Here is a 19,361-nt window from a genome sequence, read left to right as displayed (position 1 = left end):
AAACAGACCACCACCGTGCAGTCTTCTGGCCACGGTAAAACGCGATATCGGTCGTCCAGTTGCCTGTGTCGTGTGTCTAGCGATTTCTCCCGCTGTCTGCCGCCTGTTTCTTCTGGCCTGTAAGGCAATATACCAGTCATCTGCGGGTGTGGTTCCTCGTGGACGACCACTACTAAACCCCCGGATAGCTGTTCCTGTAGTTTGAAATTGTCTCTAATGTCGTGAAACGATGTTGTGAGCAATTCCGAACTCTGCAGCCACACTTGTCACACTGCGGCCTTCCTCCATCTTCCCAATTATTCGACCTCGAGTAAAAGCATCCAGATGTCGTCTAACAGATTGATTATTCGCCATTTCTCGCTGAGGCAGCAACTCGGGGTGATTTTAACTGCTATACGGCGTGCAATCTCTTTGCCAGAAATACTGATCTTACACCGACAACATGCTTTATACTACTCAGACACTCCCCCATTACGTCTACCTGCATATCTGCGCATGTGCTACCGTACATCACCTTACTTAATCTCCTGATTGATCTTTCTGTCCGCTCTGCCTTTTCGTTCAGCTGATATGCTAATTTTTCGACTTCGTCGTTAATTTTACACACCAGTGTATTTAATTAGATTCTCTTGGATCATGAAACAAAATAACAGTGTTTTTTTTAGCCCAAAGGGCGTGAGCCCAGAAGGGCTATTTTGTTTTGGCCTTTTGAGTCGAAACTTTAAATGTCCGTTTCGCTTTTCAAATTGTTGCCGCAAAATATTATCGCCATGCGTTAGATTTGAAGACATTTAATAATGAAGAATCTGCATAAATGTATGCATGTTTCTTGCTTTGTGATAAAACAACGGTACATAGAGCCATCCAATTTTGAATAACGCAATCCTGCACTGAATATGGGCATCTGGAAGCCTTAATTTTTTGTTTGTTTGTTTGTTTGTTGTGTGTGTGTGGTGTTTGGAGAGGCGCGCGTGTGTTAGGACAATTTAAAAGGACTGAAAATAGACACAATGAAAATAAATGAAATAATAATATGAAACATCTTATATGTGAATATAAAAATAAATGATAATATATTCATGTGAATAAAATATTTTACTGGTTACACGGAAAACCGTAAATATTTTTTATTATAGTTATTATACTATATACGGTATTACATGGTATGAGGTTATATTTAATCTAATGCTGAATCCTCTATAAGCTTGCTAGACAGTTGGAAAGTCATCGCTATGTTTAAAACCGGTTGACAAGACTTATAAAGGCTTTCAACAATCTTTTATTGAACAGAAACAATACAGGACTCGGCTAGAGCAACAGATAACTCCTGCTTGTGGCAATGCAAACTAAATAAGAACAATCAGATCAATTCAAACCTTGATCTGCAGTCTAAAACTATACAGTTAAATATTGAGCTGCAAGCTATCTTAAATAATCTAAAGGCGCGTAAAGTATCGGCTTCTACAGCAGGCGAAGCACTTTGGTGAGGAATATGGAAAGACGTTAAAGTAAATGTCAAAATCATAAAAACTGCTTGGTTTAAAATAAGAACGTTTCATTGATCAAAACTAAAAATCAAAATTTCTTCTTCTGTTTTCCTCATGTATCCATCTTCATCTACATGACATATATGTATGCAGGTATAAAATTAGCGACAGTAAAATTATACATAAATGGATACTAATAAAGGATATATAACAAACTGTCATACAGACCTCAACCTTTTTACTTCTTGGCGATTGCAACTAGATGCCTTACACCATTAATCGGAATTATCTGTTACCTCTTTGTCAGATCAACTCTGCTTTTGGCAATATAAACAAGAAATCCTTTAGTCTACTGGGAATAATCTATCACAATGAGTCAAAGAATGATTATTTGTCTTTAGATAAGTATGTGTTTTGTTGTTGTGTCAGCATATGCTGAAGACGATAGGTTAGGAAACGACACGGCTGCTGATGACATTAGAGTTCGGCGGGTGTCATTAATATTATACCCTAGAGCAATTTCCTTTTTGGGTATGGTTTATGTTACCAAACGCAAAAATACCACTTACCAATATTGTTGTTACTTTCAATGTCCTATTGCGCAAAGACTGAATAGCTTCTTCATAGGCGATAGTATCATTCCATGTAAAGTGTATTCCACTGACTGGATGCCAAACACCCACCTATAAAAATGAATAATATGAAGTTATTTAAATTCAGTACATCATATGACTTATTTTGATAGTATCGAGTATATTATCAAAAATGTATAGTATAAAGAAAACTATTTGAAAAAAAACTCAAGGTTTCAAATTTTAAATTACGTCCAAAGGGGCGTTTTATTAACGTTTGGTAGGTCACCTTTATTTATTAAATATGTTCTTTGCACATAAACCATAAAATTCAGTTCAATAGCAATGTCGCAAAATAATTTTAAAATGAGCCTATCTTTAGAATTTCTTATACACAGTTCCGCGCGCTGGAGATAAAAAGGTCTTTTTTCCCCCGTATAGTGTTGCCATTGCTCGCTTTTAAATCGTTGAGTTTGTTAATCAAAAATTCTTTAAAGTTTCACAAAAAATGAAATCGATTATAAAACAAATTCCAAATTTCAAATTTGGTCTTCCACATGCCCATATTCGTAGGAGGATTACGTCATTCAAAATTCGATGGCTCTATATGCACCCGTTGTTTTATCACAATGCGAGAAATATACTAAATACATTTATGCATATTTTTCATTATTTAATTTCTTCAAATATAATGCAGGACTCTAACATTCGGTGGCAACATTTTGGAAAGTGAAACGGACATTTAGAATGATTCAATACAAAATCGCAAAACCAAAACAATAGTCCTTCAGGGATAAAGCCCCTTTGGACTACTAATAGAATATGAACAGTGTACATAAAGAAAAGCATATTTTTAACTATAATATTAATATACCAAAAGAACAACATAGTATATAGAAAAGATGGAATGATTTCCGAAAGAAGTTAATATTCTAATTATTTTGGAGCACTGATCTCAAACTCAAATTGCACATGGGTTGAATGCACGATCGAAAAGCAGCTGACAGCTAAAAACTTTTATACAAAATTTCAATTTTTTTAGAAAAATAAATTTTTGAAAAGTTGAAAATTTTATTTACGAAATATTTGTCAAAACATACTTAAACAGTAGTAATAATGATGCAATAAAAATTCGGATTTATATATATTTTTTTTTTCTGTTTTAAGTCTAAAAGTTGGTATCTAAAAAAATTCTGTTATTTACTCTTTGTAATTCAAGCGTATTGACAGTTAAATATTATATTTCCGGTCGAAGAATTATTTCAAATAACTCTAATACATTGAATTAAGGGTGCTCGGTACCCCAAAAGTCAATGAAATTACCGATTTTTAATTTTTTTGCTGAAAAAGTACCTTAATACACTTACTACACTGAAGAGGAATTTTGAAATCATCTGACGATAATAAATGCTATAAAAAGGTTTTTAAAATTTTGACACCCCTTTAAATGCCACACCCCCTCAGTGTTTATTTTATTTTTTTTTACTTCACTAAAAATCAGTGTAAATGAAGAGGAGTGTAATTAAATATGACTCCAACTATCAAAAAACTCTATTTATGCGTATATACTGATTTATTTAAATACAAATTAAAGTTGTAAAGAAAAATTTTTTTCACCTTTAAACTGGAAAGTTTATATATTTATACTGAGCTCAGCAAATAATTTTATATGTATTATCAGTCAAAAATGCTATGTTTATTCAAAAGTTGAAATTATCTGTGATTAGATACGAACAGAAAGAGGTGATGTAATGAAAGTGATCAAATTTCTGACCGTAGCATTATTGGAATAGTGCTGGAACAAACATTAAACTTTTTAATTAATTAAAATGCACATAAATTAATTTAAAGTGGAATTTATACACGAAAACAAATGGCTAAAATAAGAGAAGAAATCGCATAAGCTGCTGAGTGGTTTAAATAAAATGTTTTATGTCCGTTAAAATTTCAAATTTTGCTTTTTATAAATGAATAAAACGACAAATTAATATTATTAATAATGATTATAAGCGTTTTAGAAAATATATTATAATTAACTGATGCATTAAAATTGTTTTGAGATTGTTTTAGAAAACAAAAACAGGTAAAGGAAAATTCTACTTGCATTTTATGATATTTTTGCAATATTTCTAGCCAGATAAGGTTTTAAACAAAAGCTTGTAATTTATATTCATATTAATCAATTGAGCCGTGCTAAGTTTTATTATAAATATATATATGTATTGAAATTCAGTAATAAAATTTTTAAGAAATTGGAAATGATTTAATAACCATCCAGACAGTTTACATTTTTTAAACTGCGATTTCTCAGTTTGCAATTTTTTAATATATCCTTTTACTTAAAGTCCTAAAACTTATTCAGATATGGACCAAATTATTTAATAAAATTACTGCTTACTTAAAATTATATACTAAATAGAATCAAGGATGTGGAACAGAATCAAGGAATCAAAAACAGTGGAAAGAAAAATTATTGGAAGTAAAAATGTTACTGAAATCATATTTTTTTAAAAATTTTTATATAAAAATGTGCTTCTTATTTTTTTCTCAGAAACTAATTCATTAATTAAAAAATCGATCCGTAAAGTTATTAGAAACACTATTATGAATACAATAAAAACATTTGAAGCAAAAATATTGAAAATTGGGGAAGAAGAAAGAATTTTTAATTTAAGAAAAAATTCAAATTAAACAAAACATAATAGCAAAAAAATTTTTTTCAGCTTAAAACCATTTCGTCTCATAAAACCACTTAATATTATTCATAAAAAGTAGATGAAAGTGCTTAAATAAAAAAAATCACTCAAAAGGTACCGAGTGCCCTTAACCACCAAATAACTTACATTTAGCATTCAATAAATGAGAAAGACTTCCCAAATGGGACAAAAATTGAGGTAAATAATGAAAATCTATTTTGTTTCTACAAATGTTTAATTTTCAATTATTACACGCTTCTTTATTTGTTGGCATAATTTTCTCCTTCAACATCTCATGCCGTTTCAATTTTGATAATTTTAGTAATGTTGGGAAAAAAGTATAAGAAACTATCTCCATCACGAGTTGTGGATGCTCATCGGTCAGTCTGGTGCTTTTATTAAACTTATTAATTTACAAATGCGGAAATAAATTGTTCACATATAAATATACTCCTAAAAAGGTGATATTTCGTATTGCAAAAAATTGTGAATGAACGTTTTTATCTTTTGTTAAGTACGGATAAAAGTTAATCTCCGTCCTTAGTCTTTTATCTCCGTTACAAATTACGTGTGTTTCATTAAACCACTAAGAGCTGTACTTTCATAAAGTTAGTCCTACAACAGTGCTGTGTTAATTTTAGAAAAAAAAATAAGATTTATTGAAAATTCTCAGTTATGCCGTATTATTACAAAATTTCAAGGTTCTTCCGGGAAGTAAAATAGAGGTAGAAGAGTACTTTTGAGAAGTAATTCGTTTTCATCCGATAATTTTCGAAAATTTATGGTTTTACGGTACTATTACAAACTTTCAATGCCGTTGCAGGGAATGAAGATGAAGTACAAAAATTTTGAAAAAATTCACGAGTGATATATCAGTCCATATACAGATTTTGAGTGAGACAGAATTTTCATCCGACTACTTTTAAACATTTTCGAAGTTTTTTTCTGCACTCTAATGCAGAATCAAATATTTTGAGAGAAAATGCATTCATGGAAAACATTTTTAAGAATATTGCATGCAAATGGCATATATTTTGAGCAAAAGCTAATGATTTCTCCATTTTGTTCTATTGAGTTGTACACTGCTGGAAATTAAATTTGGTATACGTAAATGAAATGCACAACACATCTGAAACTTCCGTGAGAACTAGACCGTGCTAAGATGTGCAAATGATTAGCCTTTCTCGACATGCGTATGTTACAGATAGAAATAAATGACACCTTGAAACAGTATAAAACGATGGATTGAAATGTGATTTTCCATTTCGAAATCGCATTTTCTCTTTGTGTTTAGTTTTAAAGGTCATGGTATACCTCGTCCAAGAAGAAAATACTCTACCAGCAAATCTCAAAATTCAATCTTGGAGGAATCATAGCCTACTAGAGCTGAAGATAAGTGACCGTGCAACTGTGGCTCGCTTTCTCGAGATCCAGAGACTCTTGGGCTTTGGCAATAGGTTTCATTAATATTGTTACAAGAAAATTTAATTATGATAAATGATCATTTATTAAATTTACCCAATTAGAATAATTTATATTTTGAAATTTTTATTATAAATAGCATCTGTCAGTCAAAAAGGAATTCACGAGAAAGAAAAGTAAGTTAGAATGAAATAAATAAGACACGCTTGTTGAGCGAAATTTTGATAATCTAGGTTATTATTTATAATTTTATTTATAAATAAAATATAATTTTAATTTATAAATACACACCTAGATTATCAAAATTATATCTATTAATTGTATTGATAAATATAATTATATTTATAAATATAATATATTATTAAAATGTATTTTGTTTATCACGTTTTGAATAAAACTGCATGGAAAAAAATTATAATAATCAAGAAGCTCTATAATCATCAGAATTTAAGAAAAACCCGTACAGCACCTATCTTAGCTGCACGTTACCCATCTTTGGTTCACTTGGCCGTTTGTTCGGTTCTCGCCATGGTAATAAATGAGTTTATAATTTTTAACATAAAATAAATATTAATATTCCTATACACTTTCAAATCTGAAATGACATCATACATGTAAGGTTCACCTCGCAATTGTTGCATTCCTGATATAAATTCTTACTAAATCCGTTATATAGTGTCCTTTTACTATTATTGCAGGACTTTTTACAACAGTATAGAACCATCAAAGCAGAATTTAAGTGGGATGTCTATCAATTTTGCATAATTACTTCGAAAAGGCGAAAATGGATTTTCCAAAAGTTAATTTCCGAAAAAAGATATAACTGTTAACAAATTAAAATTTTGTACAATTTCACTTTGAACCAAAATGAATGGAACTACCGTATCTACCTGAGAATTCGGAGAAAAAAGTGCCCCATTATCATAAATGAAGCATCTTTTATTCTGCGTGAAGTCCAGGAAACACCGAGCACCTCAGATAGTGTGAAACGTATACCTACAAACTTGTGATTATATTTTCATATTTCTATATTAATACTAAAAACATATTGGGCATTTATAAGTTATAAATGTATCTTTGAAATACAAGATTATTAATTGCCTTTAAATTTAAAATTACCATTAAATGACAAGATTTAAAGATAAAGACGTTTCAAATAAAATACTTTTAACTTTCTTACAAAGTTGCTGTTAGACGTGTGAATATTAAAAATAGTATATTAATTACCTAGAATTAAAAATTATTTATTTTTAATCATTTAAAATTTAACTAAAGGCACAAAAAAACGACATGCACACTATTTAATTCATTCTTGTAATATTTTAAATTTATCTTTGAAATTTATTTACACCGAAATTTGCACTGCAATGTCTTAAAAATATAATTAACCTTACTTCGAAATAATGATAGTATGGATAGAATTGAGTATTAGATCTACAATGCTTCGCTCACTTTTACCCAGCGCATTAAACATGTTTTATCTTTCCTGCTTGGAAGCTACTATTTGGTTTCAGTACCCTGTGCATTCATCATTCTCTTTAAAATCACAAGGTTTTACTCACACGTGGATTCAAAACTTACTTTAAAAGTTTCTTTCTAAACTATGTTGATGCTTTTTTGTGTTCTGAGATTTCCTAGCTTGAAACGATTTCCTTGTTGATTGTAGAATAGCATATTTAAATAGTTTAAATTTAGTTTGCTGGAACTTGTTCCGTCCCATGTTGCGCTGACGTTTTATCAGCATACTTATTTAACATTTCTCTAATTTTGGAATTAAAAAATCGTTAAGGTATTTACTTTTGCTTTAACATGAATTTATACTAAGTAATTAAGTATAGTTAACTTTTGAGAGAAAGGCACTTCTAAGAATGGAGCTTGCGGCTTAGTTTGACTAAGCGTGGAATAAATTTCGAAATTCGAGATGAATGATCGTTTTTATTTGTTGGAGCAAAATATATGGTTAATTCCGATAACAAATGAATCTTCCGCCTTCTAAATAGACGCTCATTCTTCGAATCGGACTTCTGCATAGTAGAGGATCAAGCTAAATTTAGCCGCACGAGACAGCAATAACAGGTGTGGCGTTATAACATACAGCCATCCTATAAAAAATGTTTCTGAGAATCGCGATTTTTCCCAGCACTAGTAAAGGGTAAGTTTCTGGCTGAAGCTGTTTTACCTAGCCATCTGTTGCGCTTACTTACTGAGGATATTTTACTAGTTGGGAAGATGTTTCGCATAAGGGAGGAAGAAGAAAATATATTTACGGTAAGTTTTCGTATAAGTTAACTAATCAGATTTGTTGAAAGCGGGGATTCCCAGAAATGCTTCCTTTCACACGCATTTGAGTGCAACAAGCAAATCACATAATGGTTTTACATATTCGAGACTCTCACGCACGCTATATTGAATGAATTAACTTGTACTAACAAAAATGCAAGTTCGTCTAACCGAACTTTATAAGAATAAATAATATTAAGAAGTAAGATTTTAACAATAACTAAAGGTAATAAAACCAAATTGAATAGTAAGCGTTCAGTGATAGGAAACAGATAACAATATTTGGTGCTTTTCCGTTTCGCCGGCGCAAATATCGCCAAGCAGACTTTATTGGCGACAACATATACTATACACATAATAAATGTTAACAAATGTTAGTTCTAAGATTTTTTCTTTTATTTGAAAGGCATAAACATTTTAATATCGTTTAAAATTTTGTAAAAAGCAAATACATTAAGACAATAAATTTGTTAAAAGATATTAATTTAAGAATTTACTACTGCTTTTATGGTTCAACAGCCTGATTCGCCGGTTCGTATCACGTGACCCCAAGTGATCTCATCTCACGTAAACTACGCTACAAAAATCTAATTCTTTCAGTAATTATCAACATTAATTTCAAGTTAAATCTTAATTTGGAATACAAGCTTAAAAGCGAGAATTATTTCAATTCGTACGAATAGCTTACTCAAATTATGTAAAACCGCAGTGCTTTACTTCGCTAGTGCATTCTCATTATAATTGATGAATTTAACCCTCGACTTTACATTTTCTATATATTTTCGCCTACGGGTGAGCGGTATGATTGCATCCTAATTGACTTAAATACCGCGAATGGCCTTAAAACATAAAATTGAAATATCTGGTAAAATTCTATGTAATTGTATTAAAATACTATGCAATTGTAAGTATTGAAAGAAACAACGAATCTGATAATAAATGGCTGCGACGTGTTTTGAAAATGAAGCGTAAAAGGTTGCCAGCAACGATATTCCGTTTGGCATCAATTGTACCATTATTGGCGCCTGCGCCGGCGAAGCGGAAAAGTACCCGAAATTTTTATGTACTTTACTCTAATCTGTAATATTCCAGTCTTTATATTTTTCTGCTAATTATGTAGCCATGAATTAAAACACGATAATTTTGTCCCTTTTATTTGTCTTACAAGCATTTAATATATTATTAAATAATTTCCTTTTCACAATCCTAACCGGCGTTTACAAACCAACAGAGAATAATTGCTTTTGTACATCTGTTCAAAGTTTCTACCTAATTTAGTGCATATATTTTCATAAGATATGTCGTTATTCACAGTTTCCCTTTCCCAAGTTTGAGGATACCCCACGTGCATGCCTAAAAAAAGCTTTGTGCAAAAGTCTTATAGATCTCTGACAGCTAATTTTTCAGAAATTTTCTTCTGTTCCTAATTATTTTAATTTACGAGAATTTCAGTAACTTCCATTTTGTAAATTTTCAGCATTTTATTCATTTCCAATGTTAGGTTTTCTAAAAATTTCCTAAAAATTATCCAATATGCCCCGAAAATAATAATTTATAAAACTAAAATATGTGAAACAATCTATGTATACCGCACTTTATAGCAAAAATAACATGCATAAAAATCAGGTGGAAAGCAAAACATTATAAACGTAAAGAGAGGTAAGTAGATCGACAGCTCAAAACTTATAGCTGTATTTTTCTAATTTTTTTAATTGAATGTTATCTGTATTAAATTTAGAAGCATAACAGCTATATATATTTTTTCAAACAAATATTGATTTCAAATTAATTGTAATTCTGATAACTATAAAACACTTTTAATTAAAATTGTTATTTTATTTGAATATAGGAAATTGTCCACGTCCCTATAAGATTTTTCTAATAGTTTTTATTTTCTATTGTTTAAATTAAAAATTCTTAAATTTAGAAGTTGATAGAAGTAATCTTCGAAAGTTTTTTAAGATTGTTTGCGAAACAGAAAATATATCTGGTAGCATTTTCAGAAAATTGAATACCAGACGATAATTACTGGCAACAGTAACGTTTGTTAAAGGTACTAAAATCAAAGTGGGGAAATGTTTCTATTCAAGTTTGATAAGGAAGTAAATTGACTTAAATATTGAATTAAATTTATACGAACTGTAGTAAATTGAAATTTTCAATCATAATTATAGCATAATGTGTTGTTTCAAATTTGAATAGTAATCAGGCTGCATTTAAACTACATATAAATATTATATAAACGGAATGATATCCATTTTCTGTACTTATAATATTTTATTTGTCACTTATATATAAGCAGAATTTCAGAATATATGTCTACTTTCATATTGCAATTGAACATTTTCCTTTTGTATTTTACCTTTAAAATTTAACTGTTCCAAAAATATAAAAATAAACAATAAATGAATCACAAGCAAAGATGCGAATGTTTAAAGACATCAAAATATTCATAAGATAAACAATGCAAATTAGAATGTATCTAAAAGCACCTGACTTAAGAAAACTAAAAAAAATGATTCGACAAAATGAAATAATAATAGAAATATTTCCCCAACACGGCACAAGGTGGGATTTTGATGAAAGCAACGGCAGGCATTTTCCGCATAGCATTCTATTCCTTAATTTTTATTTTTAAAATTTTTTTGGTTCCAATCCTGGCTGAGTCATTTGCATAAAATCTATATCCTCAACGAGGCGATAAAAGAGGGAAATAAATATATAAAAACAAGATTCTGACAATTTGCATTGAAATTAAAGCCCTTTCAAAGTTTTCTGAAGGAATAAAACGGTAGTGAGACAAGAGCCGTGATTCACTTTCAGTTAATTTGGACTAAGCTTTCTCTGTCAAATTTTCTTTATTAATATTCGTGCCGGCTGCTGCCTTTTAAGAACTAAAAGGAAATGTGACATAAATAGCCTTTTGTTGCGCATAAAAATGGATACCGATGATATTTATATTTCTCTTTACAAATAAATTTGAATCTTCACTGTTTAGAATTTTACTGCAAGTTCTATTTGCTAGCCAATTAAGATAAAATACTAAATTGTTTGAGAAAATATTTTATTCTCGAAACTTCTTAAGTCCTTTACAGACTGAAATGCAATATGATTTGAAGACTTTCTATACACTCATTATCTTCGTTTTTACTTTGATCAAATGAAACACTAAAATCTGAGTTCCTTATTTTGGGGGAATAAGGTAATTCACCGTTTGCAAAGCTCCGTTAAGGTTGTGTTTAAAATGCGGAATAGTTTAAATGTCAAGGGATACATTTTTCAAGCTTGAATGAAGCAGAATTGAGATTGCTGGTAAATTATTAAATACTCTTTTCAGAGGCAGGTAATTTCTTTTCAGGTTTATTTGTTTTTAACAGTTTCATGTTTGCTCAACATTTATATTTTATTAACGAATGATTTTTATAATAGCGTCTGGCCTATGGTCAGCCCAAGCTCACAAAATTTCTCTTGGCGAGGAGCGCAAGATTACCCCTGTCTGTGGCAGCAGCATTGAGTACCTTAACAAGTAACATCTCAACTTAGCTCACTTCCTCCCCCATTTTTGATGAAGAGCATGACAGCAAAAGAAGATACGTAAGATGCTGTTGTTGTTGACTGACACCCATTTGTCTAACCTATAGTCAGCCCAAGCATACGAAATTCATCGTGGCAAGAAGCGCAAGATTACGTCTGTCGTTGGCAGCAGCATTGAGTACCTTACAGGTGACAGTCTTATCTCATTTGTCTGACAGCACCATCAGAACATGCCCACGAAATTCATCCTGGTATTTTGCAGCGAAATTCATTCTGGCCCACGAAATTCATCCTGGTATTTTGCAGCGACATGCGCAATTGCCTTGAGCACTATACTGGTAACGGTACGACTCTGATCACTTCCGCCCACAATATTGATGAAACGCACCCAGGGGGACGTGTCAAAGGGTCTCCCACCCCTCTTTCCCTGCCACAAATCTCTCGAGAGAACTTTCGGCTCTACGCATATTTAGGCTACCCCCAAGTCGCGCAGACACTCTACATTTACGAACATAATGGCTTCTTCGGGATTCGAACGCATTCCCTTAGGTTCGGCAGTCTGAGTCTCTAACCACTATCCCAGTCGGGCGGCGCATTAATCATACTTTTTTTTTTGAAAAGCTTTAAAAATTAAACCCAGTTAATATTTAGCATTGATCAAGAAAGAAAATATTAAAGAAATAATAAAATATGCTTTACGTATTTTAAGCTCCACAAATGCATTGCGCCAGCTCAGATAGCTTCAGCTGTAAGAGAAGTTTAATTAAATTCTACATTTAAAAGAAATCTATCCTTGGAGATTATAATAAAACTTTTATTCGCCCATGATAATAATGTAGTATAATACGTTTTTGAATATCGCTAATTTAACTAGATGGAAATTCTTTGAAATATTTCTCAATGTAGTACATGTTTCAATTAATATTTGAACTGGTTCCCCAGGAAGACGTCTCCAGCAGCAATATATACTTTTTTCTCTTTTTTCATTCAGTAGAAAGGATTTTATTTGAGTATTATGACATTTATGCTATCAATTGGAATTTCCAATATATTTGCATATAATTTTCTTTAAATATTTGAATTAATAGTATTTGCTCTGTTAAATGTAAATAAAATGTGCTTTGTTTGCTTTATTACCCAATATTTTATTTTACATAATAATATGAAATATTATAGCATGCATAGAAAATCATTTAGTGTTAAAATGAACATTTAGTTCCTTTTTAGCCCAAAGAGGCAATTTGCCCGGAAGGATTATTAATTTCATTTTGGCATTTTGCGTCGATTCACAATAAGCGTTGTTTCACTTTTCAAATTGTTGCCACCAAATATCATCGCCCTCCATTACATTTAAATAATGAAGAATCTGCATGAATGTATGTATCTTTCTAGCATTGTGATAAAACAATGGTACCTAGAGCCATCAAAATTTTAATAACGCAATCTTCCGTTGAATATGGTATGTGGAAGCCTTAATTTGAATTTTAAATTTGTTTTATTATCGTTTTCAGATTTTGTAACGAATTTTTGATAAACAAACAAAACGATTTCAAAGCGAGCAACGGCAACACTATACGAAAAAAATCTATAACGATAAAATAATATAAATCTATATAATATAATATATATAAATATATATATAAATCTATATAATATAATAAATTTATCTCTATAACGCGACACTCTATATCTTAAATTCTAAAGGTATGCTCATTTTAAAATTATTTTGTGATATTGCGTTTGAATTGAATTTTATGGCTTGAGTACGGAGAACATGATATATAATAAATAAAGGTAACACACAAAACGTTGAAAAAAACGCCCCTTTGGACGTAATTTAAAATTTGACACATTTCAATTTCTTTTTTTTTTATTTCAATTTGTTTCAATGTTTATTTAGTAAATGATTTTACCAAAATTCGTTCGTGATATTTTTCATCTGCATTTATTACTGTTAGTTTAAGTATTAGCTAAATGGCGTTAGCCCAAATGGGCTATTAATTTCGTTCTGGGCTTTTGCTTCGATTCGCTATAAATGTTGGTTCACTTTTCAAATTGTTGCCACCAAATATTAATTACTAGAGCCATCAAATATTGAATAACGTAAGTTTCTACTCGATTTGGGCATCTGGAAGCCCACATGTGAAATTTGTTTGATTATTTAGTTCATATTTTTCAAAACTTTTATGAATTTGTGATTAACAAACTCAACGATTTCAAAACAAACAACGGCAACACTGTACGGTAAAAAACATCTCCAGACCACGAGACTGTGTATCGGAAATTCTAAAGATATGCTTATTTTAAGATATTTCGTTTGAACTGAATTTTATAGTTTTTTAATGCAAAGAACATGATATTTAATAAATAAAGGTAACACACAAAACGTCAAAAAACGTTCCTTTGGGGTATAATGTAGAATCTGAACACTTTCAGATATATATATATATATATATACATATATTAATTTGTTTTATTTTTATTAAAGTTTTTGCAATTGTCTGAACAATTATAATGCTACTTATCATAAGCTTCGGTTCAAAATGTTCTTTTAGAAATATTCCCTTCCTTTGTTTAGGTTTTATAATTCGAAAAATATAAGCAAAAGATGATATAACATTTTTACCCTCTATAAGATTTCTGGTTGAAATAGTGTAAAAGAGACGATTATTTCAAAATTCTCATCAGGCTGTTCATATTTCATGATTTAAATGCAATTTCTTTAGTATATATATTCCAAAAGGTGTCTGTCTTGTTTTAAAGTTTTTGAAAGGCTTTCGAAAACGTAAATAAAAATCTGCTTGAATCATTGATGTGAAAGATTGAGTAGGAGAAATCTTCCATTTAGAAACAAATTCGAAGATATATGCAAAATCTCAAATTTAATGAATCGTACAGAAAGTATTTTGAAGAGAACTGATCTGTCTCATGATATGTAAGCACTATTCCATTTAAATTCCAAGCCTTTTCATGGATTAATTGCAAAAAACTGTCAAATAATAGCTATTTTAAAGTATAAGTTAACGATTCTTTGGATGTTTTGGAAACATAATCTTTGGTTCTTAAGTAATACCTAAACTATTCATAGATCAATCAACAGCAGAATAGCGGTCTTTGATTATGCGCTATCATAGCAATGATTGTGTAACGCATTTTACACCAATGAAGAGGTAATCTAAAGTTGATTTTTAGGGAGAGATGTAACGAAGTTAGAGAAAACATCTTCACAACTTGTAGTGCAAGATCATACTACAAATCCGGCGCACTTCTGCATTTGATGGTGCGAAGAAGAAATGTAATACCATTTACGAAATCCGTTTGCCTAATGTTCGATTAGGAGTCTCATAACTATAATCCAAGTTTCATTAGTAAGTTTAAACGTGAAACTTCATTTGATAATCTCTCTGCATACCAGTAGCAAGAAAGCTTATTTTTATTATAATGTGGTCTTGTGATTATAAAACTTAGTTATCCTCTGAAATGGCACCGATTTTTCTCACATCAAGAAGCAGCTTACATCTAAGCTAGCTTTCTTTAGCGTAGGAGTGTCAAAGAGAAAGAGTAGGAGTGTCTCTGATTCGGTCACTTTGTTGAGTTGTCATGAAATGACAAATCTTCAAAAATGGCGCCGACATAAACAGCAGTTTTGTCTCTGATTCTGTTACTTGGTTGACTTCTCCTAAGATACCAAATTCTTTGAAAGGGCACCGACGTTTCTCACAATAAGCAGCAGTTTTGCCTCTGATTCTGTCACTTCGTGGACTTGTTGTGAAATGTCAAATTTTGGAAGTTGTTTATTTAAATGAATACAGCAAGGAGAAAGAGAACGGCTGCCTAAGCGGCAAGATGCTTTCATAGAGTACTTTCTATGGGAGGCTTGTTTATATTTACATTATACACAGGGAAAGACACGAAAACTTCCATTTAGTAAGACGTTTATCTGGAAATCGAATTGGTTGAATGATCTTATCCATTCACTTCATTTGGCCTTTCTACGAGTGAAGAAATCTACTGAAAAAAGTCGATGGATGTTCTGTATAAGGCTATACATTGTTTGCTATGGTATCTCAGAAGGGCTCGTACCTGAGATATATTCTGTAAGAATTTCGTACTATTGCGGCTAAAGAATTTACGTAAAAATTTACTTTCAGTGAGTTCTCTCTAACAATTTCAATAATAGCTGATAATTTCAGCCTTGAAAATAGAAATAAATTGATGTTAATTAGGCAATGGGTAACGATGATGGGTGACGATTGATGATAATAAAACTTGTAAGCTTGTCACTAAAATATAGAGTAACAGAATATGGTTATCGATGGCGAATGAAACTCACTTTTTCTGGTTCAGTCTGATTTTACGTCTTTAGTAACTTTATTTAGTTTTATTTGAATTAGTCAAATGCCACATCTAGGGACGTTGGCATTCTTGATTAGATATTTTATATCTCATTTGCTTGAAAAAAAACCTTACTTAAATTTCTGATATTTCAGAAACACAACATCAGGTATTGTAACTCGAGCTAATACACTGATTTGTATATTATAAGCTATAATTTTATAATAGCTAGATTTTAGAAATGAATGTTTTTAAGAATCTTCTTACTTTACGCAATTTATTAGTTCAACAGTTTGCAAAGCTCTTCTCTTCCTGCATTCATGAAAATTACTAGAATTATTAGATTAAATTATAATTTTACACATTTGTTACAAGCAGCATGTTAGAATTATGATATGAGACAGTATGTGTACCTAAGAATGATCATAAATAATATTAGTTAACAGCGATTTTTAAATGTGTATTTTGTGAGTATTCTGATGTAATTTTGAATGTTGATTAAAAAAAACAGATCCCCCTCCCCGTGCATCGACAGTCCTTTAATTTATTAATTAAATTTTTAAATTTTTTCATCGATTTTTAACACAGACTAGCTGCTCAGTTCTTCTAGACAAGCTGCTCAGTTCAAATTTTGTACATACGCTGTTGGTCGATGACAATGTAATGAAGCAAATGTTTCAAAATTTAATTCAATTCTTTCATTTAATGTTTAATCGAATTTTAGAACATATGTTCGTTTAACCAATAAAGTAAATTAATCAGAAGTTTACACTATCAAAAAAAGGGGAAAATTCTTTTCACTGAAATGTGTATGTAATTGGTAAATTAATTTCTGACGTTTTGGCGAATTTTTGAAATAGCTCGATATTTTAGACTGTTTAACGTTTATGTTTTAAAATTTTAACATCTAAAAATGTATTGGATATAAAGTTTTGAAATTTTCATACATTTTAAAATAAACCTTTCGACCTCTTTGAAAACAAGAATGATAAAAAAGAATAAGAGTATTTTCTACATTTTTTTAAATATGGGTTCAGCCTAAAGCAGGCCTAAAGTAGAAAAAAAAGCGTTCCTCGTGGCTTGGCGCCCTTAATGACAAAATTATCTATCAAAAATCAGCTGATGACAAATTGGCCATATTTGTTTCGGTAACGTGTAATTGAAACTAATATCACAGAAAATAAAATACAATTTTAAATATCCTATAATAAGCTTTCATTTAAACTGGATATGGTAATTAATCCACCAAAGGAGGAAAATAATTTGTCATATAGTTTAATGGAATAATAGATTAAATAATTATATTTACAGGACTCAACTATAATTTTAGATGGCAAATAATCAAAGCTTGGAGACATAATTAACAAAATACATTAATTTTATTGCATTATGAACTATATAAGCCATAACGTTTTCAATTCTCTGTTAACTAAATTCCATTGTAAAATATATAAGCTGTTATCTTTTTTAATTTATCGTAAGGGCCCTTGCTTTTATTATTCGTCATATAAATTTATAGACAAATTTTAGAAATAGTGTTTCTATTAAACTATATAATAAATTGTTTTTTCTCCTTTTATAAGGATTTCTTCCGGCTTCTTATCATGCCTTCGAAGTGTAGTGGTCTGCACTCTAGGCGCGTATTCCAGAGGTCAGTGGTTCTATTCCCGGAGAGGGCTTTGCTCATTTTTCATCTCTCCTGCTTCCTGGGTTCAAAATAACCTAATGTCTCTACGCGTTTAGTGCATTAATTACTATATTCATTTTAAATAAAAGTGTATTGTGTAAAATAGCTCTTTTGTATTGTATTTCATTTATTAAATTCACTTTATTCGTAGCTACATTTACTCACGCGATTGTGCAGATATCTTCATTAAATGACACATTTTGTTGCCAAATTATACGATTAATAAATCATCAGTTAAATTAAGACACAATAACACGCCGAATAAATACTAATTCAAAAGTCAAACAACAAAAATCAGCGTTATATTTACAAAATTTTCACAGGACTAGTTTCGATGGTTTTACCGAACCACCATCTTCAGCTGCAAAACCTCAAATGAACAAGATAGGAAATAATGATTAGATAAGATAAGAAAGCCTGGACAAGAATAAGCAAGTGGCGCCATCTGTTGGTAAAACCAGAACTAAAACATAATTTCTTTAAAGGCCGAAGGCAAATTTGGATTGGAATTAGGATCGTTAACTAGAACAGAAAGATTTTTATGAATGTGAAATGGCTCTAGAAAATCCAGTTCTCCAATGGAAGATGTTTTTTGAATAAGTTTTCGCAGCAGAAAAACTGAAAGTGTGATTTTCGGACCAACAATGTTGAGCAACAAAAGACTTCTGTGTTTCCTTTTTTCTAACATATGCCTCATGTTCCTTGACGCGAAATTTTAAGGCTCTCCTAGTTTGGCCAATGTAAATTAAACCACACTGGCAAGAAATCCTATAAATACCCCAGAAATTCATATCCGAAATGGGGTCCTTGAGTATGGAACTCGGAATTCTATTGATGGGAGAATAAACAACCCGAAAGTTAAATTTCTGCAAAATATGTGCAACTTTATAGCTAATTGATGGAAAGAAGGGAATGACAACAGAATTTTTATAATCTCCTAAAACAAGATTGTGCCTTTTAGTGTGTTGAGATGAGAATTTTTTAACTGCTTGATTAATAATGTTGGGTGGAAAACCCCTGTCAATAGCTATTGCTTTTAAATACTTTAGTTCTTCATCAAGGGCTAGTTTGGAGGAGCAAACTTGAAGAGCACGGAAAACATAGGAATAAAATGAAGCTAACTTTTGTTTAGTCGAATGACATGATTTAAAGTGTGGTGGAAGGCAAACCGATGAAGGTTTACGGTAAACCGTAGTACTGAAGTTGGATGTGTTACGTGTGACCAGAATGTCGAGAAACGGAAGAGAATTGCAAGTCTCAAGTTCAAAAGTGAACTGAATAGCAGGATCAATAGAATTCATTGTTGAAAGAACTTTATTTAAATCATCTTTATTACCTTCAAACAGAG

The 19,361-nt window shown here is 30.9% G+C and overlaps 1 protein-coding gene across 1 annotated transcript in view; it reads right to left on the bottom strand.

Moving 5' to 3' along the window:
• LOC118197896 (glutamate receptor ionotropic, kainate 2-like) overlaps positions 1–19,361 on the bottom strand; it is a 533,731-nt gene that overhangs the window by 168,350 nt on the left and 346,020 nt on the right. The window contains exon 9 of the mRNA XM_085809703.1: positions 2,057–2,170. Coding sequence (XP_085665829.1) covers positions 2,057–2,170 — 114 coding nt within the window. The remainder of the gene's footprint in view (positions 1–2,056; positions 2,171–19,361) is intronic.

The sequence above is a fragment of the Stegodyphus dumicola genome, chromosome 2, assembly GCF_044657685.1.
Source record: "Stegodyphus dumicola isolate Sdum_Otavi_A_Nest chromosome 2, ASM4465768v1".
Taxonomy (NCBI): domain Eukaryota; kingdom Metazoa; phylum Arthropoda; class Arachnida; order Araneae; family Eresidae; genus Stegodyphus; species Stegodyphus dumicola.
Note: the sequence above shows the minus strand (reverse complement) of the source record. Positions and strands in the feature narration are given on the sequence as shown.